Source organism: Lactuca virosa, chromosome 9 (genome assembly GCF_052849685.1).
Source record: "Lactuca virosa cultivar CGN04683 chromosome 9, Lactuca_virosa_CGN04683_v6, whole genome shotgun sequence".
Taxonomy (NCBI): Eukaryota; Viridiplantae; Streptophyta; class Magnoliopsida; order Asterales; family Asteraceae; genus Lactuca; species Lactuca virosa.
In genome coordinates this window covers 242,514,543-242,540,234 of record NC_136434.1, presented here as the reverse complement: position 1 = coordinate 242,540,234, position 25,692 = coordinate 242,514,543, and the positions used below count along the sequence as shown (strand labels likewise).

The following is a 25,692-nucleotide window of genomic DNA, read 5'->3' as shown; positions in this document are numbered from 1 at the left end:
TAAGAAATCTCTAGATCAATTAATTCATAATTCGAGTATTTAATTAGTTATTTAGTTAGCTAATTGTATGATCATTGTGTTAGTTGCTTTATAATTATTAGTTGGTGAGGATCTTAATTATCTCTTCTCGAGTACCGAGTCTCGTGTAGTAGCTTTAAAAACTGTCCATTTAATTCGAAATTTGATTCGGCAGGTTTCCTGGGAGTACTAAACCAAAAATTTGTTCTATCTTAATTCGACTTGCATGTTCTTCTAATGATAGGTTTTATACGTCTACTGCTATCTAGGAAACTAAATATACCAAGCAGCTAAATTGAAAAAAATAATTAAACTAAAAATTTACCCTTAATCAAAATATACGTTGTATAGGATGATTTCCGCGTCGTGGTTTACGATAAAACAAAAAAACAGATTGTAAACAGAAATTAAAAACTAATATGTGAAGTAATATGTAACTTTATGCAAGAAATCTCATAGAAAGGAAGGGTTAAATTTAAAACAAAATATTCCAAATTTAATGAAACCGTTACTCGACAACGACATAAAAAACTTAATATGTTTTAAACTAGTCACGTTTTAAATTTATAAACTAATATACCAATATTGAACTGCTACACACATTCGACAAGTAGACCTAATCGTGTAATAGTATAACAATGATAAGACCATGTGTCGAAAACTTACGGAATGAGTATGATTTGGTTCAAAAAGTTTATTTTAACTTAATCTAAAAGATTAAAAGTAAATAGGGAGACTAGTTTTACTAAATAAACTAAAATCAAAATTTAGAAAGTCAATTAAAGAAAGTAAAACATGAAATTAAATTTAGATCAAGATGGTAAATGTACCTTTACTTAGACTTGATTCACCGTTTAATTATGGTTGATTTTGCAGAAGTACAATGGATTTGAGTTCTTGTCTATCGATTTCTATTATGGTTATCCTCTTGGTTAGATTCAAAACCTAATGGTTATAGTTATAACTAACCCAATTTTCATGAATTAGTTACTCTTATTATTAGATTTAAGTTCCTTTTATACAAGACCTAATCTTTAAAATTGTCACACCCCCAATCCGGAACGGCGGAAACGTTGGGGGACGGAGGACGTCATGTTTAGTATCACAACACATGTATCATAGCAATCATAGTAACAAACAACCATTGTATTAATAATAAAATGTTTACAAGTAGTGATTCACAAAAGATTGAATCCAAAAGTAAATAACAAAATAAGACATGAAGCTACTATACTTCATCTTCTGAATCCAAGTGCGTGTACCTGTCTGCTAGTTTCCTGAGAATACAAGTTATTTTGAAAGAGTAGATTAGCATTTAAGCTGGTGAGTTCATAAGTATTTTAGTGTTGTAAAGTAAGTTGAAAGTTCTTTTTAGAAAAATTCGTCTGTTCCTCCAGAAGATCCTATATCTTCTGATATGATGAAAGTTAAGTAAAAATGGCTCTACAATCCTTTCTATGAGTGCTAAATGGATACAAGTTATATAACCCAGAGTAAACAAATAATCATTTGTGTGAATCTGCCCTAAGCCCACAACCAAAAAAGGAACAAGAAGTAAGGCGGAAATCACACATCTCATTGTTTGTTAGATCTTCGTCGTATATAACCCTGACGTATTCATTTGGTACTAACGGAGTTAACTGTAATAGTTCCTTTATATTTGAAGAAAACATTCTTTAAGAATAAATCTTATTTCTTTTAGTAAAAATTGTAACCACAATAGTTCCTTCTATAATCACTTAGTTTACACTAGTTATATATATAATCTAATATCGAACGGATAGTTAATTGTGTGAATCTGCCCTAAGCCCACAACCAAACAAGGAACAGGAAGTAAGGTGGAAATCACACATCCAACTACCTATCCGATATTAATGATATATAACCCTAATGTATAAACTATGGTATTACAGAACTAACCACTTAGGTCCTTTACATTATACTGGTTGAATTAAATGGATTAAACCTTTTACTGATAAGTTTCTAGTTTATTTTACTCAATGTTCTATTGTTTGGACGACTACTAGAAGTAATGACATACTGTACTCTTAACGCCTCAGTCGATACTGTTGCGAGTTTTGTATATATTTGTGTGTTTTATTTATTATTGTCCGGTACTTTACCAATGTACTCTTTATAAATAATTCCAGGTTGATATATTGTTATCATCGCGTGTTTGCTAACCCTGGCACATTGTAATCGTACCTTTGTTAGTGCAAACCCGATAAGATATGTTATTATGTAATATCACCTCGTGCTTGCTAACCCTGGTACCTTGTAATCGTACCTTTGTTAGTGCAAACCCGATAAGATATGTTATTATGTAATATCACCTCGTGCTTGCTAACCCTGGTACGTTGTAATCGTACCTTTGTTAGTGCAAACCCGGTAAGATATGTTATTATGTAATATCACCTCGTGCTTGCTAACCCTGGTACGTTGTAATCGTACCTTTGTTAGTGCAAACCCGGTAAGATATGTTATTACCTTAATTTGTTATAAACAATGAGTTAAGGTTACGATGTCTTCCTAGAATACTAGGGATATCGTATAAGTGTGTAATTCATGATTTGTTCTTCTGTTATTGTTATAGTATGTTCCTCCCTGAACTAGTTATAGTATGATCCTCCCTGTAAGTATGTTCTTCTCTATACTAGTTATAGTATGCTCCTCTCTGTACTAGTTATAGTATGCTCTTCTCTATACTAGTTACAGTATGCTCCTCTCTGTACTAGTTATAGTATGAACTGAACCCCTAAACTATACCTATTATAGTTTACTAGCATGTTTACATGAACTGTTACTGACTTATAGATTATACTCGTTTATCTACTGAGTTATGATTGTATTTCAAAAACAGAGTTTTATAAACAACAAGGTAACATAACTTTAAAAGAGTTTTTAAAATGATTTGATAACTTATAAAAGCATAAGAAATCTTTTAATGTGATGGTTATCACAAATAATATTTACACAATTGACATTGTGTTCAACTTGTATTCCCCCCCCCCCCTTAGAAGCATATAAAACAGTTAAAAGATTGATTATAGGGGTATGGACTCACCTTTTGTGGGTGATTCAACTACAGATTCGTGTAAGGATGAGAAGTTCCACGAATGTATTCCCGAGACACAAATGAGTCCTAAATGACATATAATGGAATATAGGCATGTAATTTGTGTTTAAAAGCAACTAACATGCAAGGAAACACCCATAGGGACTAGGAAACACTTGGACTAAGTGTTAGAATCACATGTGATTGATCAAAGGGGTTTTAAGGCCACAATATGGAGTGTACGGCCAGGAGTGTACGGCCATGGAGTGTACGGCCGTACACTCATGGAGAACATGCAAAAGGAAGGGTGTTTGATCTATGGGGAAGCTAGTGGGTCTATGGCTCAACAAGAATATGAACTAAGTTCTCATTTTGGAGGCCCTTTTGGAGTGTTTTGAGGTGTGTACGGCCATGCAGGGTGTACGGCCGTACACTCCTTTTGTTCTTGGAAAATGGTCGTTTCTAGGGTGTTAAATAAGAGTTCCTAACGTATACTAAGCATATGGAAAGGATACTTACGATTTGGAAGCTTGAAGAGGGTTCACGGCCACCAAGAACAAGTGTGTGTTCTTGGTGTTCTTGGTGAAATAGATGAAGATTTAAAGATCTAACCAAGGATGAAATTTATGGAATGAAAACATGGATTCATCACTAGATAAAGCAATGTAACAACAAATCAAGGTAGGAAACACTTACTTCTTTGGAGATCAAAGTGAAGAACGTGATGATAGTTGAGAGAGAAACTGGTTTCTTGACTTGGAAGTGTGAAAAGTGTTGGAAAATGACTAAGTGTCATCTTTATAGGTGCGAGTGTACGACCATGAGGGGGTGTACGGTCATACATCCATGTGTACGGCCGTACACTCCTCCTGAAGGAGTGTTTGGCCCGAAATGCAACTTTATGACTTTGGTAGCACATCCCTTAACCTCAAACTTAATTTTACTAAGCTTAGGACACTCGAACAGACCCCAAACAATTATGAAAGTAGCTGAAATGAGTCTGACTTGGATTGAATTCAATGTTATATAAGATAGGAATTTCGGGTTGTCACAAAAATTGCCTACAAAAGTTCTTTGGAAGACAACTGCTACTCTGAATGGTCATCTAGAGTATTCTTACATATTTAAGTTACTGAATTTGTTACTTAAACCTAGGATTCGATCAATCAATTGTTATAATAGTTTTAATAGTCATAAATCAATTATGATTAAAGCAGTACAATTAGAGTGGTCCTTTAACTATATTAGCTTAACAATAAACAATAAAAATCAAAACGTTAATATATAAGGATTTTCTCTTAAGCATAATAAATTAGAACAATTAATAAATCTCATTCTTTGAAAGCAACACATAATCTTAAGGTTCCTCTATTCCAAGTGAAAGTAAAATGTGATTATCCCATAATCTCAAAATAAAAGCAGTAAGAAATCATAAAAACATGGTTCAATGGTGTGTTTATTTGCACGGTGAGTTTTAGTATTTATAAAATCTAACTAATTTTAACCGGTTTAAACACAAATAGGCAGTGTACCTAGTCAAAGAATAGTATAGTAAAAGTAAGTAAGCTGTCGAACTCAGGGAACAAAAAAACCTATTAATTAAACTAAAGAAAACTATTAAATGGAGGGTTTTTATCTGATTTTTCAAGTTCAGGAAAACTTAAATTAAGCAACTTTAACTATCAATTAACTAATATTAATTTAACTAAAGCAAACACATAGAATAACAATTTTGATTCAAGATTAAAAACACTTTCGTTTAGTTTCAATTTTCCCTTTTTTTCTAAGGTTGATTTCTAATACAATTGATTAATTAGGCTGGTTACTAAATTATAAAGTTACTAGTGATATTGTTCCAATCTCCTCGTGTTTAATCAATTCATGAATTACTATTACAATGGTCATGCAACTAGTTGGACACTAAATTGATTTGAAGGTTATTTGGACTATGAATGACAAGATTTAGTGATTACCTATCTCTGATCAAGAAAAGCAATTCAAGTACATAATATGGGGTAGTTCATGCTCTTTAACATAGTTGCAGTAACTAACTATTATCACCTAACCATATGATATGTTCTATCTCTAGATCTAGCGATTCAATGACCATAAATAACTATATATCAAGTTCATCCAATAAGAATGACCATCTAACTACACAAAACTTGTAGATAAGTGATAAAAAGTAGAACTTTAACATCCTAGGATATTAATAATTCAAAATCAAGTAAAAATCGACACAACTTAATTCATAAAACACAAAATCAACTCATAACATTAGGGTTCATCTACACTAAATGAAACTTATGGTATTTAGCCCATAACTAAATCAGAAAAACACAAAAACATGTAGTAAATTAGAGTAGACATGATATAAACTATCAAACCGAATGAATTATGGTGTTCTTCACTCTAGAACTCTTCAAACCTTGATCTCAAATAGATTTTTGGCATTCTCAGGGTTTCTTAGAAGGTTTTGGTCACTTTTTGTTACTGAAAATCACAAATCTATCCCGAAATTTGACCTAAAGGTCGTATTTATAACTTGCCGTAATACAGCCACCACTTCGTGGCACAATGCTCACCACGACATGGGAGACACTTTTATTCTGTATGATCCAAGCCTTCTATGTAGGTCATCAGGTAAGGTTCCATGTAAAACACGTCACCACATGATGGTATGTATGTGACCATGATGTCCATTTTTGCATAAGATTTCTTCTCTTTACTTCCTGTTGATTAATGCATTCAATCTCCAAATCTCCAATTATCCATTTTTGTTCCTTTTCTTTTGAGAATGTCATTTTGGCTACAAAATATATTTCATACATAATAAGTACCAAATATCTTAGTAAATAACCAAAATATAGCTAAATGTACTTAAATATTGCTTAAAACATATGGCTAATTTTAGCAATATCAATCAACATGATAAAATATGCAAACTGAATGATTTCCACATGATTCACTCTTCAGTTATTAAATATTTTTCTTCAAGCATAATCCCCTAACTTCAAACTTGCTCCAGAAGAGTTTATGATCGCTCAAAATTGTCTTTTACTAATTGCACTAGGTTGCGTATCCTAGAAATTAACAGAATACGTCTATTGATAGACTTCTCAATTGCCAGCCAACCACGTTCCGAATGTTATGATTACACGTTGCATATCTAATTTCTTTCCCGACGAGTTCAACATTCTCGATATCCACGTCACGGAAAAACGTGTGAACGCAATGCATATATGTAAAATTATCTTGATCTTTATCCAAGCTATCAAACTAGAGGGTTTTGCACTTTTAGCTCCTCTAAAATCCATGTATATTTATTAGCTACAAAACAATATTTCTTGCATAAGCAATACCTTTTATATTCTTTATATCAAAATATAGCATAATTGTATTCGACATCGCATCAAATAACTATAAATTGATGATATCACCACGTAAATGATGAAGCCTTTAACCTTTTTAATATTTTATTGATGAAAAAGAATGTTGAATTCCAATTATGCCAGGAGAAAACTTTGCATGATGATTATGTTTTTTTTTTTCGATTAATGAAGAAAAAGAATTGATGCATTCTTTTTCTTTTTGGAAGAAAACAAATTAATTATGTAATCTAATATTGATGCAGCGTACATCGATGATCTGACATAAGCTTTTATGGACAAGTAGGAGAAACTCGAATGAGACAAAAAGAGGCCTAACTTGAAACTGATATAACTTTTGATCCGTAAGAAATCTGGAGGCATGCAATATATCAACGAAAAGGTATTGTTGGGTCGGAGCTCTTGAGAAAGTCGATAACAAAGTCAACCCTCAAATTCCATTGTTTAGGCCCCCAAATCTTAGTTTTCCTTCACTTTCGCATAAGTTTTGTTTTTATTTTAGCTAACTTTAATGACAGATCGTTTTCTTTATTTTTTGTAATTATCTCTCTTATTTAGGAGGTTAATTACTTGAATTTATTATTGATTTTGGTTTTCCAAATTGGCCTTACCAAATTTAGCATCGTCTTTTACAAAGGGTCATTTGTAAGTTTTTAAGGGCATCTTGAATTTCAGTAATAAAATAAACTGGAGTTTCTCTTTATATTTTTGCTTTTGTTCTATGTCAAATATTCAGAAGATTTCATTTTGTCTTAAATAATTAGATCACATTATTGAAAATTTGTCATATTTAAATTTTGGCTAGCTCATTGTTAGATCATTTTAGTTGTATGGCTTTTTTTAGATGGTTGAGATTTGTTGTTTGCTGGTAAATATTTTTAGTGTTGTCATATTATATATATATATATATATATATATATATATATATATATATATATATATATATATATATATATATATATATATGTATAATAAAAACTGTAAATATTATGAGAACGTAAAAACACTACTTTTATATTATCTGCAATTAATTTTGTATCCACAACTTTAGGTCATTATTCAGTAATGAATAAATGAATAGTCACAGGTTAAAATAAAATTAAAATTTACTACAAAAATGTACATTCATAAATTTATAATAGAATAATAACATTCTAATGAATATATGAATAATCAAATGTTAATATTTATATTAGAATTATTTCAACAATACATATATACTTCGTTGCAGAATAATAACATAAACATAATGTTTTTACGTTTTCATACTATTTACTGTTTTTATTTGAACTTACTTCTATGGAGATAGTCAAATCAAAACTGTAAATAGTGTGAAAAAATAAAAACACTACTTTTATGTTGTTATTCTGCAATGAATTTTGTATGCACAACTTTATGTCATTATTCAGCAATGAAGAAATAAATACTCACAAGTTAAAACTAAAATTAGAATTTACTATAAAAATACAAATACATAAACTTATAATAGAATAATAACATTCTAATGAATATATGAATAATCAAATGTTCAGGGGCGGAGCTTCCACATTTGATTTGGGTGGGCCGGAAATATAATATGTATAAAAATCGGTGAACAGGGGGTCATAGCCAAAATTTTATATTTTTGTGCCTAATATGTATAAAATTAAAATAGAGAGACTATTTATAACAAAAAAAATCAAGGGGGGGGGGGGGGGAGGGGGGCACAGCCCCTCTTGCCCTATAAAGCTCCGCCCTTACAAATGTTAACATTCATCTTAGAATTACTTTAACAATATACATATATAACATTTATTGCAGAATAATAAGATAAACATAATGTTTTTACACGTTGTCACACTATTTACTATTTTTATTTAAACTTACTTATATATATATATATATATATATATATATATATATATATATATATATATATATATATATATACTACTGTATAATACATAGATAATACATATTTTAAGACCAAAGTCTTAAAAACAAGGAGATGAATTTTTGGCCTTTGGATGTCATTTGAATGGTTAGGATAGTGATCCATGTGAATAGATTTAAACCAATCAAAATCAAGTATTTTATAAAATCTATATTATATTATAAAACATGTATCTTTTAGTCTTAATTACAACTTATAAAGCATGGTATAGAATTAAATACATCATGTCTGCCCTCTCCGGTCAATGAGAGGTTGTACCTATCTTAATATTAATATCAATTTCAAACACGCTCTCATACTGTCACACATAAACCCCATTTCAAAATTTGAATCTCTCCCCATTCTCGGACATAAACCCTCTCTCTCTCTCTCTCTGCAACCAACACACACATACACACACACACATTCTCTCTCTCTCTCTCTTGAAAAAATCCTTGAAATACCAACATTGGCACAACCGCCTGTTCCCAATGAAGCACCGGACCACCAGGGCTCTGCAATTGCACCACCACTTCACCACCAAAAACCCTATCCCCAGCTTCACCTGGAAATCCTAAACGACGACCGCCACTGCCTCCCCTGCTCAATCTACCCATACTCACCTGCCTCACATGTCTTCATCTAGCTCTCTCTCTCTCTCTCTCTCTCTCTCTCTCTCTTGCAGAAACAAGAGCAAAAACTACATATATACAAGCAATTGTTAAAATTTCAGGTTAATGTTAGCGATTTTTAATATTTTTTTTTGGTGTTATTGGTCGATTTGAAAGGTTTTTTTCTTCCTGATAGATTGTAGGTGGTTTCTACCAGCCGATGCCGCCTCTATCGTCGCTCTCCGACATCACAACCCACCTCTGCTGCTGCCACTAACCCGTCCATCGAACCCTAAATTGTCAATCTTAACAACCACCATCTTTGAGGTCTGTCTCAATCTAAGGTTTGTATGTAATCAAGTACGCTTTTTCATTCAGACTTTCTTTTCAAACACACAAGTTCATATAAATGGCAGTTTTGGGTTAATTATTTCAGATCTGACCATGGTTTCTCTTTGACTCTCACATACACATTCTATGGATAGATATGGAACCAGATCTCCTCTCTCTCACTCTTTCCGCTGTAGAAACGAGAAGTAACCATTAATCATGTACTTTTTGTTAATAATTTGTGTTTATTATGGTTCTTGATTTTGGTTTATTTTATGTCATCCGGGTTCAAACAAAATTAACAACAACTCACAATAGGTATATTTCGAGTTCTATATCTTTGTAATTATATTTTTAAATAGAACAAATAGTAATATTGTGTAGAAAGACAAGCATATGCTGTTGAAATGTATCTAAATAGGACAAAAAAGCTTGTGGATGTTGAAATGTATTAAACTTTTCTGTAATTTCATAAGATACCATAATTTTTGTATATATATATATATATATATATATATATATATATATATATATATATATATATATATATATATATATATATATATATTTTAACTTTCGATATCTTATATGTAAACCAAAACTCCAGATTTTATTGTCATATGTCTTGATGATTTATTTCTATTTTGCAGGACCATAAATTGTTGTGAATAGTTAATGTGCCATGGTGATTTAACTCCCCTATTGTTAATCTTAATGTAATAGAGACATGGATCTGAATTCATTGGTTAAAGGGCTGGAGAGTAGGTCTCCTTTGGTACTGTTGTTGGTTCTTATAGTGGTTATTATCACTTTCGATGCCCACCTCCTCTTTTGTTTCCTCTCGATTCCCACCTCCTTTTCTGTTTCCTCAAGGGATGTAGTGGTTAATTTTTCAGGTACATTAGTTCATACCTTTCGATTTTATTTATTTATTTATTTTGTGTTTTCCATATTTTTGATTTTTGACTTACCCGTGGGTTTTTATTCGGTATGAAGGGTAGGATGCAATTCAGGAAGAAATGTGGGTTGGCTTTGTTAAAAAAGAAATGAGATTGCTCCTGGGTGGGTTTTTATTCTATTTTATTTTTTGTTATTGTTGCTATTTATCGATTTCTCAGACGGTGAGGTATGGTAAATCTGGTAATGTTTTTTTTATGCTCCTGAGCTTTTTCATATGGTTGGTGATGATGCCTTATCTAACTATACAGAAAACCTACTTTTTTCAGAGTTGACAAAATTACCCTTGATGTGGACCTTGATGCTTCTGGTCCTCTCTTTGGTTAGCAATCTAATATATATGTAATTATTGAAGAAAGTCATCTTTTTTTTGTAATTTACATTTTTACCCTTGAGAGATTTTGATCAACATTCGTTTTGAACTCTTGAAGTATTTGATGTAACAGTGGGTATTAGAGCATTGTTGCAACCAAAACCTAAATCATATTCATAGTGATGGATGAACTCTTGAATTCCATTAACATGTTGTTGCAAGGTCAATTACAGTGACTTTTATATTGTGGAAAAGTCACCTTTATATTGTGGAAAAGCTACATATCAACTTTTGACTAGAATTGGAAAGATCATTGGGTGTTGTATATGCCCCAAAATACACAAAATGGTTTCTATGTTGCTGAGTTTCTCCATTTGTTGGTGGTGTTGCACATTTTTCAAATGCTTTCTATGTTTTGTTTTTTTTATTCAACGATAAATTTTTCCAAGATATTGGTAAAATTCATGTTTATAATGAGATATTTAGTATTCTGCAGTCACATTTATGTTCTATTTTTTTGCTTATTTTCATTAAATGTGTACTTTCCATGATGTGCTATTGGATGATAACCTTTTTAGATAATACAGTAAGAATTTTGGCTATAAAATAAGAACTATCAAATCTTTTTTAATCTTTCAGGTGTTTGAAAAAGAAAATGGAGGCATGTGTCATGCAAGGTTTTAACTATTTGAACAATTTTTTTATCCAAATCATGATTACCAATTTACCAAAGATATGTACACATACATATTAACACGCCTACAACAAGACCAATGAAATTGTTTCGTTTAAAACTTGCTTAAAAAATATGTATGTTTATTTTTAATTCAAAATAACAATGTTGGATATAAATATATTATTATTAATATTAATATTTATCAATACATTACATGTTCTTTGTAATTTAACCGGTTCAAAAAACGTATCGAAACTGATATAATTGAAAACCGATAAAAGATAAAAGAATGAACGGGGAACCGAGAACTAGACCAAATACAACTAATCGGTTCTGGTTTGATTCAACTATAACATACGCGATCTATTACGTGTGTTCGGTGCCAAAAGAATAACCGACCCGAACCGGACAGAAACCAAAATAACTCATAAACCAAAACTGCCGATTGGAAATTATTTGTCGAAAAAACTAATCGTCGTTGCCGCATCGTGAGGGTCCACACTAGTGTGTGTGTGTGTGTGTGTATATATATATATATATATATATATATACAGAGAGAGAGAGAGAGAGAGGTAAGTTCAATTGAGAAAATAAAAAAGGTTGAGAATGGGAGAATCATTCTCAGCCACTCATTTAATCTAAGCATAAAAAGACACGATGGCAAACTTGTAAATATGTTTATAACCTTCAATCTCAAATACATAACTATAGAGAACTCGATAACAGTTCGTTTATCATCAAAATTTCCCCTCCAACCTTCAACAATCATCCAGATTTCTTCAACTAAACCATCATCAATGTCATCCAGTGTTAATCAATCATCGATATTCGTGGCTGGGAGGTTCGCCGTTCAAGACAGATTCGCAACCCAAATTCATCAGTTTCATCGATTTCTTTGTTGAATACTCTGAAAGTTCGTAGCTTGCAAGCATCTGTTAAAGTTCATAACGAATTTGGAACTGGAATTTCCCAGATTCGCAAACGAACTGAGTTGGAATCGAAATTTCTTCGTTGTTCATGAAATTAGAATCGGAGTTCTGGACTCGCAGTCACAGTCGACATTGAAGGACTCGGAATCGGTACTCACAGGTTCCCAATCGGATTTTCGGAAATCAAAGTCAAAATGAGAAATCGATCAGACATAAGATGTCGCATCTGAAGTCGAAATCGAAAGTATATAATGATTTGGAATTGATAACTTGAATTGGAAGTATCATGTTTTTAACATTTTTAACATAGTTAAATTGTATGCACTCCAACTGTTTGATGAAATACATAAACTAAATTACCACGTTATATTCACATATGAATATGTTTTCTTACATGAATCAGTATATGATTATTAAAAACACAAAACAAATATGCAAGTCTGTATGTAATTCATATGTGAATAACATATGGAAATTATATATATTTGGGAAAATACCTTCTAATATTCATAAGTGAATATATTCACAAGTGAATATACCTTGTAATATTCATATGTGAATATACTGTGTAATATTCATAAGTGAATATATCATCTAATATTCACAAGTGAATATACTATGTAATATTCACATGTGATATACCATGTAATACTATGTAATATTCACATATGAAAATATCATTTAATATTCATAAGTGAATATACCATCTAATATTCACAAGTGAATATACTATGTTAATATTCACAAGTGAATGCACCATCTAATATTTAAATATGAATATACTATGTTTATTATATGCTATATTCATATATGAATGATACTTAAATTGTAAAAAAAATTAATCATACTTTTTATTCATAAGTGAATAACGAATGTACTGTAATTAAACCGGATGCATTTTTATTCACTTATAAATAACGATAGCTGAAAATATAAAAAAAAAATTATTTTATCTTAAAATTATATCAATATGGATGTCTATTTGTAGAGAATAAAAAACCATAAATTTTGGTATATTTAAAATCATTTTTCGATAAAAATAGTTTCTTAAAAATTAAAAAAAAACGAAAAAAACTATTTTTTTGTATATATATTAAAGTAATGATTAGCATAGTTTAAGAAAAATATGTTTTTTTGGAAAACACATGTCTATTCATTTCTCATTTCCGCTGGTACAACGAAGGCTTTTGCGGCAAAAATAAATGAGTGGCTGAGAATGATTCCCCCATTCTCAACATTTTTTTTTCTCAATTGAACCCTCCTCTATATATATATATATATATATATATATATATATATATATATATATATATATATATATATATATATATATATATATATATATATATATATCACAAGTTGTATTTTTCTAGATTATTAGTCCACACTCCAAACAAAGCATTTCATCCTTGTTGTTTGATCCAGTACATTGTTTCATTCGAATAATAACATATATATTGATTTGGGGATAAATTATAGTTTTCAAGGATGTTGTTCCCCATCTTGTTTTTTCTGGGGGGAAAATTTGTAGATTAGCATCTCAAATAGTTAGATCATAATAAAACATAGAGTAAATTACTAAAATCGTCTCTATGGTTTGGTCAAAACTGCACGTGTGGTCTCTAACTTTTGTTTTGTACTCGGATCGTCCCTATGGTTTGATTTTGTTGCGTTTTTTGTCCCTTATTTACATAAAGTTAGGGACCAAACGTGCAATTTTGACAAAACCATAGGGACGAAAAACGTAACAAAATCAAATCATAAGGACGATCCAAGTGCAAAATAAAAGTTAGGGACCAAACATGCAATTTTGACCAAACCATAGGGACAATTTCTGTAATTTACTCTAAAACATATATAAGCAACCGTTTGTATGTTTTGACTAAAGAACGTTAGCGATGAAGTTTTATCGGCATTTCTCCCTTGCATTTCTTTGGTTTTTGATAGGTGGCAGTGAGACATTTTTGTTATCTAAAGGAGGGATTACTAGCACGTTTATTAGAAACGAAGAGAAGAGCCTGGATATGCCTCTTGAGAGTGATGTTTTCCGAATTCCTTCTGGCTATAATGCTCCTCAACAGGTACTATCATGTCATCCTAGGAACTAGCTACCTAGACTTTATTGGTTTTGATATATATACAAGTGATTACGTGCTTTCCAATCTCAATATTAATTAGGTCCATATAACACAAGGAGATCATGTTGGCAAAGCGGTGATAGTATCATGGGTAACTGAAAATGAACCTGGTTCGAGCACTGTGCTTTATTGGCGTCATGACAGCAGCAACAAACAAACAGCCAACGGAAAAGTTTCTACTTACAAGTACTACAACTACACTTCTGGTTACATCCATCATTGCACCATCCATAATCTGGAGGTTAGTTTTCTAGCTATCCACTTATTCTACCTTGAGCTCGAAGTATATAAATTTCTTAGTTTGAAAGACTCTTTCCTGTCAGTTTAATACCAAATACTACTACAAGGTCGGGATTGGAAACACTACAAGGACTTTTTGGTTTATGATTCCTCCCAAAGTCGGCCTCAATGTCCCTTACACCTTCGGGATCATAGGTGAGCTATTCTTTTAAACGAATAATTTAGCACCTTTAAGAAATAACGGTACATCTTGATAAAGTGCAAAATATATGTGCAGGCGACCTTGGCCAAACATTCGATTCAAATCGTACGCTTAGCAATTATGAAATGAACCCAGTGAAAGGGGAAACGGTACTGTTTCTGGGGGATCTTTCATATGCAGATGAGTACCCGTTTCATGATAATGCAAGGTGGGATACGTGGGGAAGGTTTGTGGAAAGGAGTGTAGCTTATCAACCATGGATTTGGACTAGTGGAAATCATGAGCTTGATTATGAACCTAAAATCGTAAGAGAAACATATGCTTTTCCTTTTTCCTCAAATTTACTTGTTCATGTATTTATATGCTGTAATTTAATTTCCACTTGTTCATGATGTACATAGCTCAAGGAAGTAGATAATAATGGGGTGAATTATAATATACGTAAAATGATATATTTTATGCAGGGCGAAACAAAGCTATTTAAGCCCTTTCTAAATCGTTATCATGTCCCATTCAAAGCATCAAAGAGCACACAGCCGCTTTGGTATTCTATCAAACGAGCTTCAGCATATATAATTATCTTGTCTTCTTACTCGGCATATGGTAAGGACTTAATAAAATTTCTTTATTACTTACTCGTGCCATTTTAGCCACAGCTATGTATGTTATTCGGTGTTCAATGACAAATTTGAATGTGTATATATAGGGAAATCTACTCCTCAATACAAATGGCTCCGGAAAGAGTTAAGGAAGGTAAACAGAAGTGAAACACCATGGTTGATTGTTCTCATGCATTCTCCATGGTACAATAGCAACAATGCCCATTTTATGGAAGGGGAGACTATGAGAGTTGTGTTTGAACCATTTTTTGTGCAGTCCAAAGTTGATATTGTGTTTGCCGGACATGTTCACGCTTATGAACGCTCGGTAAGCTACAATTTTTATTTTTATTTTTTATCTACGTATAAGCTCACACCCATTTATATATAAAAGTCACGTATATTTCGTCTCTAGTATTCCAATAAAGATAGAAACGAACGAAAAAACGCGTTTACTAAATTTCTTTAAAAAATTCCAACGGAAAATAATCGTTTTTTGTGTTTCCTAACAAATTCACACTAATTCCGTTGTACACTTACAAGAGTGCGGGTTACGACCATATCTGGTGCTCATGGGTATTAACGATGGATTTATATATTCATGCCTGCTTTGTGCATATTGCACAGGAACGTGTGTCTAATATTGCGTACAACATTGTAAATGTGAGGTGCACTCCTGTAAAAGACCAATCTGCCCCGGTATACATAACCATTGGTGACGGAGGAAACATTCAAGGATTGGCAAGCAAGTAAGAGGGTTCGTCAGTATATAGTTGTTTTTATTCAAAAAAAGGTACTGAAAACTGAAAAGTTATGCATTTCTCTTTTTGTATGTCCAGCTTTACAGAGCCACAACCAGCATATTCAGCATTCCGAGAAGCCAGTTTTGGGCATGCTACATTGGAGATTATGAACCAGACACATGCTTTCTACGCTTGGCATCGCAATGGAGATGAATATTCTGTTCAGGCAGATTCCTTGTGGCTTTATAATAGATACTGGTACCCCATGGATGACTCTACAGCTAAAAGTTAAACAAAAGCCATGCATTTTTCTTCATTAATTGTTTTTTATGTAGACCAAAGCAATAAAAAGTGTTTATGTTGGAGTAGTCTGATTTGCAGATGGCGAGAGAAACTACGAATCACAGCAATTGAGCAAGAATACTTATATAGTTTTCTCAAATGGCTATATTAATAGGGCTAAATGCTACAGAATTATGGCCATTAGGTACAAAGAATCTATGCCTGATGGTCAACGGCTAGCGACAAAGTTTATATGTTGCAAAAAAAGGACTTGTAAATATATAACCATGGACTTAGCGGTGTTAATTTAGCACCGAAAATATGAATTAGAGACACTTTGATTAAACTTAGAAACACATCAATCTAGTCACTATATGCTGCGTCATTTTCTTTTTTAAAATAGTGACGGATTATAAGTATGTCACCAAATTTTGTAGTAAAACTCTGTCTCCATATGCATCCTGACTTTCTAGCGGTTAGTACCGTTAAGCTGTAGAGACTAATTCATCTTTGACCTTATAACCTCTAGGCATACCAAACATAAGCCAATTTCATGTGAAACAACATCAAAACACATAATGGGCCAACATGGACCCTAATAGCATCTAGTTCCTTTAAAAAAAACGACATCAAAACGTGTCATGTGCCATTTTTGTTCGTATTTTCTGGTCTTTACATTATTGATAGTTTTAGGTCAAATAACTAGTATTTATACTCCTTTAATTTGTGTAACATAATAGTATTGTACTGAATCCTTGTACAACATAAATAATAAAATCTCTCTCGTGTTCGATGTAGACGTAGCCGATCATCATGATCGTGTGAACCACATAAATTGATTGTGTGTTTTTTTGGTTTTTTTATATTTATTACTCTGATGACAAAAACCACTTATCATTTGTTGAAGTGCTTAATCTCTAACAAATGGTATCAGAGCTATTGCTGAAGAAGGTAAGGTTATGGTAAAAAAATTTCAAGGTCACGATTTTGGGTTATGGAGAATACATATCGAAGATTGCCTCTAAAAGAAGAAGTTACATGAACCCTTGGATGAAGAGAAACCTGAAGCGATGAGGCAAGAGGACTGTAATTTACTGGATCGCCAAACTCTTGGTATGGTAAGATTATATTTAACAAGGATCATAACTTAAAATATTATAAATGAGAAAACTATATACGAACTGATTAGAGTGTTATCTAATATGTTTGAAAAATACTTAGTTGCAACTAAGGTGTTCTTGACATGCTAGTTGGTGTGTTAAAAACTCAATAGAATCCCGGATAATGGATTCTAGTGCATCGGTTCACTCCAATCAGTCTATAAGTGTAATGCAAAATTGTAGGCACTACAACGGGAAGGTTTGATTGACAGATAAAAAATCCTGATATCACGACTGTTGGGGATGTTGTCCTTAAGATGAATTTAGTTATGAATTGCACTTTGAACAACATCAAGTACATTCAAGATCTAAATAAAATGTAGATACTAGTGGTGCAACTTGATGATGAGGGTCACCATGTTACTTTCGATGATCATCACTAGAAGGTAACTAATGGGAACTTGATTGTCGCTAAGGGACAAAAACATGGTACACTTTACATGTTGGAAGTTTATGATGATGAAGTAAACACAATAAAAGAATAAAGGGATCCAATATATGGCACATATGACTTGGGCATATGAGTAAGAATGAATTGAAGATGCTAGCCTCTAAACGGAAGATTCCATTTGAAGAGTGTGAGAGTTCCATGAGCCACGTGTTCTTAGTAAACATAAGAATGTAACTTTTGAATTAATAGGTCAACTACCTAAGGCCGAGAAGTTAGAGTTAATTAATTTAGATGTATAGGGTCCCACTTTAATTTATTTAGTGCGGGTTCTAGGTAGTTTTCTTATTTTCACTGATGACTTCAATAGGAGAGTTAGAGTTTATTTCTTGAAGAACAAATCTTAAGTATTTAGCACTTTCAAGAAATGAAAAGATTTCATGGAGAATGAAACATTTATGAAGGTTAAGTGTTTAAAGTTAGACAATAAGGGTGAGTACATCAACAGAGAATTCGTTAATTTCTATGTTGAACACACAATTAGGATATTGAAAACAGTCCCTAAAACACCTCAACAGAATGGTATGGTTTAAAGGATGAACCAAAAATTAAGCAGTGGGAGCTCTAATTAACATAAACATAGTGGGAGTCTAGAAGATGAAGTTATAGATGAATACATGATTAAATCTCATGTTGTTTGTAGATCCATTAAAGAAAGAAGAACTACAATTAGATATTCTCCTTCAGCTAACTATTTGTTGTTGACAGAGAATGGTAAACCTAAACTTTATCCATAAACAGTGAGGATGAACTGATGGGTTTTATATGTTGAAAATTTTTAATTTTGGCGGAAAAACATAAACCCTAAGTTCACATGCACCTTATAGATCTATGTTTTCACTATTGAATGCAATAACCAATTGAACATCAAGAACCCTACAAGAACCCTAATATTTTCAAAAATAGCAAAAGGGTTTAGGAAAACATACCTCTTGATTATTCTAGTAGATAATCAAAACAAAATCCTTCTTGTAGTCACTTGGAAACTAGCACCAGAAATCTCGTGCCTCTGATGGTCACACCCAACCCTAGCAACAAGGAGGCTTAAAGAGCGAGGAGAGGGGTGAAGGAATTTCGACTATGCCTTGGTAAAAAGGAATGGCCGAAAATTGGATCCTTTAGGGTCAATTTATAGTTAGATTAGGAAACCCTAGATAACCCTAATTTGAATATTAATATCTCAAATAAGGTAATTATCTACTCTATAATTATCTATAAGGGATATTCTATAGACCCTAGATTATCCTCCAAGAAACCATCCACCTCCATAGGAGGAAGGTTCTGGAACCTCTTGTTCAACTATTAAACAATTGCAGTTAGACCCCTACACTTTTAATTAATCTAATTTATCCAAAAATTAATTCTAATTAATTTTTGATTAATTATTAATTAAATAATACTCTTTTTAATTAATATATTATTTTCATAACATATTAATAAATTCATTTATTGCTATTTATTAATGATATTAATTATTAATAAATCGTTCTCTCTCTCTCTAAAAGTCATCCTATTCAATTACTAGGTTTGAGGGCAACCCAAAAGGACTCTGCTAATAATTCAAGTATATACTAATTTAGTTATTGTCTTAGACACCTAATCCAACAGTCTCTCACTTGGATAAGTCTATAATTGCAATTACCAGTATAACTTCTAAATTAGACAGCAAAGAGTTCTTCCATAGCAACTACCAAACTCTAATCTAAATAGACATTGGTCCTAAGATAAGTGATTAAATATTCCTATGCTCTACTAGATGTCATATAGATATGAGATATGGATTAGAATCAATCTCATTGTCTAAATTTTGTTTCCTGATTTCCTGATTTGTGATGACAACATAAGACTTCAAATTGAACACATCAATTGAGTCCTGGTTGGGCCCAAGACTATAAGTCAACACCAAATCACCGAGGAGCCCAAAGATATCGCTTTTCCTGTTAGGGAAAAAGGAACGAATAAACTTTGACTCATATCCTTGTATCCTTTACTCACCAAATCATACATGACATTGTGTTTTATAACATCATGTTACTGATGTATTTTCGCAACACCAATGCATAACCGACTTGTAAATTACAACTCATATATCTTTGTTTTAAGAATATAAGATATTATAATCTCAGAATTACTCATGATTTAATCCATGAAGTAATTCTTTGAGCGTGAGTTTATCCAATACTTAAATCTCCATTTGTAAATACTCATGAATGTTGTAGCAATACAATTGCTATGTCTAACCTTATTAGACAATCTACAAACCAATTCATGACAGTTGTTATCTCTGACCTAATTCACTACTTACTTCCTAAAGTATAAATGACTGTGGAATTTGAATAATTAAATTATTCAGGAAGTCAAACATGCAAAACGAACCACAATAATAAACAATTGACAAAGATAGTAAACAAACTCATAAATAATCTCTATTATTTAATCACCAAAATTCAATTACATTTATTTTGTTAGAAGTTTCAAACTACTCATCTAACTACTAAAACTAATATCATCTCTCAAACCAATACTCCTAGCATGCTGATTATATTTAACCCTACTCCGAGCCTTTGTTAAAGGATCTGCATGATTCTCTTCTAATGATATCCTTTTCGAAATAAGGTGACCTTCTTCTACTCTATGTCTGATGTAATGGTACTTTCTGTCGATATGTCTTGACTTGTCATGGTCTCTCGGTTCTTTAGTCAAAGAAACCGCACCTTCATTATCACAGAAAGGTTCCATTGGCTCTTAAATAGTTGGAACTACTCCAAGATCTCCGATAACGTTCTTCAGCCAAGCCGCTTCCTTTGATTCTTCACTTGCCGCTATTTACTCTGATTCTCACGTAGATTCAACCACTATGTCTTGCTTGGTACTTTTCTAACTAACTGCTCCACCATTTAATGTGAACACCTAGCCAGATTGAGAACAAAAGTTGTCTCTATCTGTTTGAAAGCTAGCATCACTATACCCAGTCAATCTCAATGTATCACTGCTTATAAATACTAGAATCATATCCTTTGTCCTTCACATATACCTTAGAATGTTCTTTACTACTCTCTAAAGAGCTTTGCCAGGATTTCCCTGATAGCGAATGACCATGCTTAAAGCAAATGACACATCAGGTCGAGTACATGTAATAGCGTACATGATTGATCTTACATCCGAAGCATAAGGGACTCGACTCATATCAACTATCTCTTCATCCGTACTGGGACTTTGAGTCTTAATCAACTTGGCATTGATTTGAATAGGTATATAGCTCTCCTTTCTTGGAAATTTCCATACTGAACTATTTCAGTACCTTGTCCAAGTATGTACGTTGACTAAATCCAATTAGTATTTTCTTTCTATATCTCAAACATCTTATCCCGAGAATATATGCTACCTCTTTTAGATCTTTCATAGCGAAACACTTTCCAAGTCAAGATTTTACTTCTTGCAAGGTTGGAACATTGTTTCCTGTAAGTAGTATGTCATCAACATACAATAATTGAAAGGTTACTATACTCCCACTAGCTTTGACATACACACAAGACTCATCCTAACTCCTAGAAAAACCAAACTCTCTGACTTTCTCATGGAAGCAAAAATTCCAGCTACGAGATTCATGTTTCAATCCATAGATGGATTTCTCAAGCTTACACACTCTATTGGGAAACTTTGCATCAACAAAACCCTCTAGATGACTCATGTAAACATCTTCAGCCAACTTCCTATTAAGGAAAGCAAATGTGACATCCGTCTGCCAAATTTCATAATCATGACAGCTATGGCGAGCATTATCCTAATAGATTTAATCTTGGCCACTTGTGAGAAGGTCTCATCATAGTGAATCCTCAGGGTTTGAGTAAAGCCCTTCGCCACCAGTCGTGCTTTGATTGTGTGCACATTTCCATCCATGTCAGTCTTCTTCTTGAAGATCCATTTGCAACCAACTGTCTTTCGACCAGGTTCTTGATAAACCAAATTCCAAACTTGGTTGTCATACATAGACTTGATCTCGCTGTCCATTGCCTCTTTCCACTTGGCAGCCTCAGAGTAACGTCCTAAAATTTAAGACCAAAAATTTCGTTTTAATAATAAAATCACCAATCAAACATGTTCATAAATCCATAAGGAAAACAAATTATATCAATCAAACATCCCCAAATACATCAGAGTCAAGTAAATCGGAAATCATGGTGTGTGTGTGTATGTGTGTGTGCAATGCGATCATCCCGAGCTCTTCCCCTTTGATCCGGAAGTACCTGAAACATAAACTAAAAACTGTAAGCATGAACCTTAGTAAGTTCCCCGCATACCATACATATCTTCCAGCTTAAAGCTATGTCGGGTCTACTTCACCCCCGAGTCTATTTCAGCTCATGTGTCAGCCCAAAGTCGTATCGGGTCTATTTCACCATCGGGTCTATTTCACCCCCGAGTCTATTTCAACTCATGTGCCCGCACGAGGCTGTATCGGGTCTATTTCACCCCATATACATATAGCAAATAGACACACATGCATATAACACATACAACATGAGTCACAAAGACTACAAGCACATAACATATCCTAGTGTCCTACAGTATAGTATAGTGAGAAAACTCACCTCAGTCTGCTGATAATCAAACAAATTGTCATTGTGGACAGACTGACCAAGAGTTCACATTTCATACCGATTGCCGAGAGCATATCCGCGGAGAAGTTAGCTGACATTTATGTCTGGGAGGTGGTAGTTCGGCATGGGGTGCCTGTTTCTGTGTTTTCGGACCGGAATGTTCATTTCACCTCCAGGTTTTGGAGTAACTTTCATGAGGAGTTGGGTACTCAGTTGCATTTTAGTACGGTGTACCACCCTTAGACCGATGGCTAGAGCGAGCGGACGATTCAAACGCTCGAGGACATACTATGGGCTTGTGTGTTGGATTTTGGAGGGAGTTGGGACACTTACCTTCCACTGGCCGAGTTATCTTACGATAACAGATATCATGCCAATATTGACCGACCACCATTTGAGATGGTGTACGAAAGAAGGTGCAGGACCCCGGTTTACTAGGGGGAGGTTGGGCATCGGGTCATGGGAAGCACATATGTGGTACTCAAGACTACTGAGTTGATTCAACATGTGTGCGAAAGGTTGCGAATCGTGCAAAGCTGACAAAAGAGTTACGCTGATTGGCAGCGTTCGGACCTCGAGTTTCAAGTAGGAGACTTGGTGCTTCTGAAGGTGTCACCTTGGAAAGGTGTCATCCGATTTCGGAAGCGGGGCAACCTGGGCCCCAGATTTATCAGACCATTCAGGGTTTCGGCTCGAGTGGGCAAGGTTGCATACCGGCTGGATTTTCTTGATAAGCTCAGCCAAATCCATAACACCTTCCATGTGTCTCAACTTCGGAAGTGTGTGACCGACGAGTCCGCACTTGTACCTCTGGATGATATCCAAGTTGATGACCTCTTGAATTATGTGGAGAGACCGGTGGCGATCTTAGATCGAAAGATGAAGGCTCTGCGTAGCAAGGAGGTGTCACTGGTCAAGGTCCAGTGGCAACATCGGAATGGCTCCGAATGGACATGGGAGCCCGAGGCGGAGATGCAAGAGCACTACCCAGATTTGTTCGCTGTAATAGACTTCGAGGACAAAGTCTAGTTCAAGTGGGGGAGTTGTAACATCTATTTTTCCAGGTGTTTCTTTTAGACCCTTGAGTTATGGGATGTTTGCAAAATAGGTCCCCAAGGGCAAATCCATGACTTTTGGGTGCAACTTGAGTACGCTAGGCGTAGACCTTGGTACGTTGGGCGTACGAACCCCGCGCCAGTACGCTGCGCGTACTCCAGTACGCCGGGCGTATGTGATTCAGACCAAAACCCTAATATTTAGGGTTTGTGCACTATTTAAAGACCATTATGGCCCAAGACCTTTCCCTTTATCAGCCTCCATCCCAAGATCGGCCCTCCTTGCAAACCCTAGTCCATTTTGAGCATTTTGACCTTTTAAGTGAGTTGTGTGCTTCCCTGTATGTGAAGAAGGACCTTCAAGGAGTAGGCTTTGCTCTCAAGACTTTGGATCCAACATCTTCTCTTCATTGTGCACCATTTGGAGGTATAAAGCTTAAAACATAGCTTATATTTCTTTAGATATTAGTTAAGCCTTCATTTTCATCTTTTGTCCAAAAAACCAAGAGCTTGGTGAGTAGAAGGTACTCCAAAACATTTAAGGTGTCATTTCAGACATTTTAAGGCCTTATAAGTCATAAAAATGCAAGCTTGCATCTTGATTTGTCACTATGCAAGAGTTATGGTGAAGAAAATGTTTGAGTAAGCTAGGTTTTTAGTGTTGGATTTCTTGTAGCCATGCAAATGTATAAAGTTTGCAACTATATGGCCTTAGGGGTCTTATTAAGCTTAGATCTAAAGTTTTGACGTAATGTCTTAAGGAATTAAGACCTTGTAATGAGTTTTTCCCTGGGGTGCGTACGATGGGCGTAAGTCCCAGTACGCCGCGCGTAATGCACCTCAGTCGCGACCCTTTCCTGCTCCGGCCAAGTACGCTCCGCGTACCAGTTGATACGCCGAGCGTACGACCCAATCCAACTTAGGTGATTTTTGGTCCCTAATCGTTGGGCTTTGCTTGTTGGGATGGACTATAGATTTTGAGCGACTTTGGATTTTGGGCCCATATTGGACTTTGGATGATCTTTGGGGTTGGGCCTAGGATTTTATTGGGCTTAAAAGAAAAGGATAACTTGGCCCTTTTTACCTTGGACATTAGGCAAGTAATGTAGGTTTTTAGCTTTGGTTTATGTCCTTATTATTAATTGGGGCTTTGTTTGTTTAGTTAGCATGAGGATTTCTCCAATCCAGCAGCCCGAGCGTTTATCTGGTTTTTCAGCAGTTGAGGTGAGTTTCCTCACTAGATCCATGGGTCAAAGGCACCAATGCCGACACATTTCTTGTTGTGTAGCTAGAATGTTGAATCTCTTGTGATGATTATATGGAAGTCTAGGATCTGGCCTTTGACATTTGTATGAAAGACCAGGGTCTGGCCACTGACAGTTATATGAGAGACCAGGATCTAGCCCCTGACATGTGTATGCAAGACCGAGATTTGGCACTCGGCACTGAACGTAAAGACCATGGTTTGGCCCATGGCAGGAAATGATTATATGACTATGCTTTGGCCCATAGTATTATCTCCTTTCATGTGTGGTATGTGGTATCTGGGGGAACTCACTAAACTTTATGCTTACAGTTTATGTTTATGGTTTCAGGTACATCCAGTTTCAAAGGGAAGGGCCCGACGTGATTGCGCGGCATCCTCCCCTCACGATTTCTGCATTCGATATATTTGTACTCTGATGTTTTGGATATTATGACTTGATGTTTATTCTGAACAATTCAATGAATGAGTTGACTAGTTTTTAAAAAAAGAAAAATTTTACTATTATTTTGGGCCGTTAGATTCTAATTAGTATATTAATCACATAATATATTAACAAATCATTTATTACTATTTATTAATCATATAACAAATAAATAAATCAACATCTCTCTAAAAGTCATTCTACACAATTACTAATTCTGAGGGCAACCCAAAAAAGACTTTGCTTCTATTTGCAACTTTATATCAATTTAGTTATGAGTTTAGACACCATAATCCAACAAAATACACATACAACTACACATACATGCACATTCATAATAATAATA

General features: G+C 33.9%; 1 protein-coding gene across 1 annotated transcript; it reads left to right on the top strand.

Annotated features, from left to right (window-relative positions):
- Positions 1-14,088: 14,088 nt before the first annotated feature.
- LOC145140429 (purple acid phosphatase 2-like) lies at positions 14,089-16,404 on the top strand. The gene is made up of 8 exons (XM_079073925.1): positions 14,089-14,271; positions 14,369-14,569; positions 14,652-14,763; positions 14,846-15,075; positions 15,235-15,373; positions 15,477-15,697; positions 15,997-16,118; positions 16,209-16,404. Exons 1-8 carry the CDS (start codon positions 14,089-14,091, stop codon positions 16,402-16,404), a joined length of 1,404 nt encoding a protein of 467 aa, XP_078930051.1.
- The last annotated feature ends 9,288 nt before the right edge of the window (positions 16,405-25,692 follow it).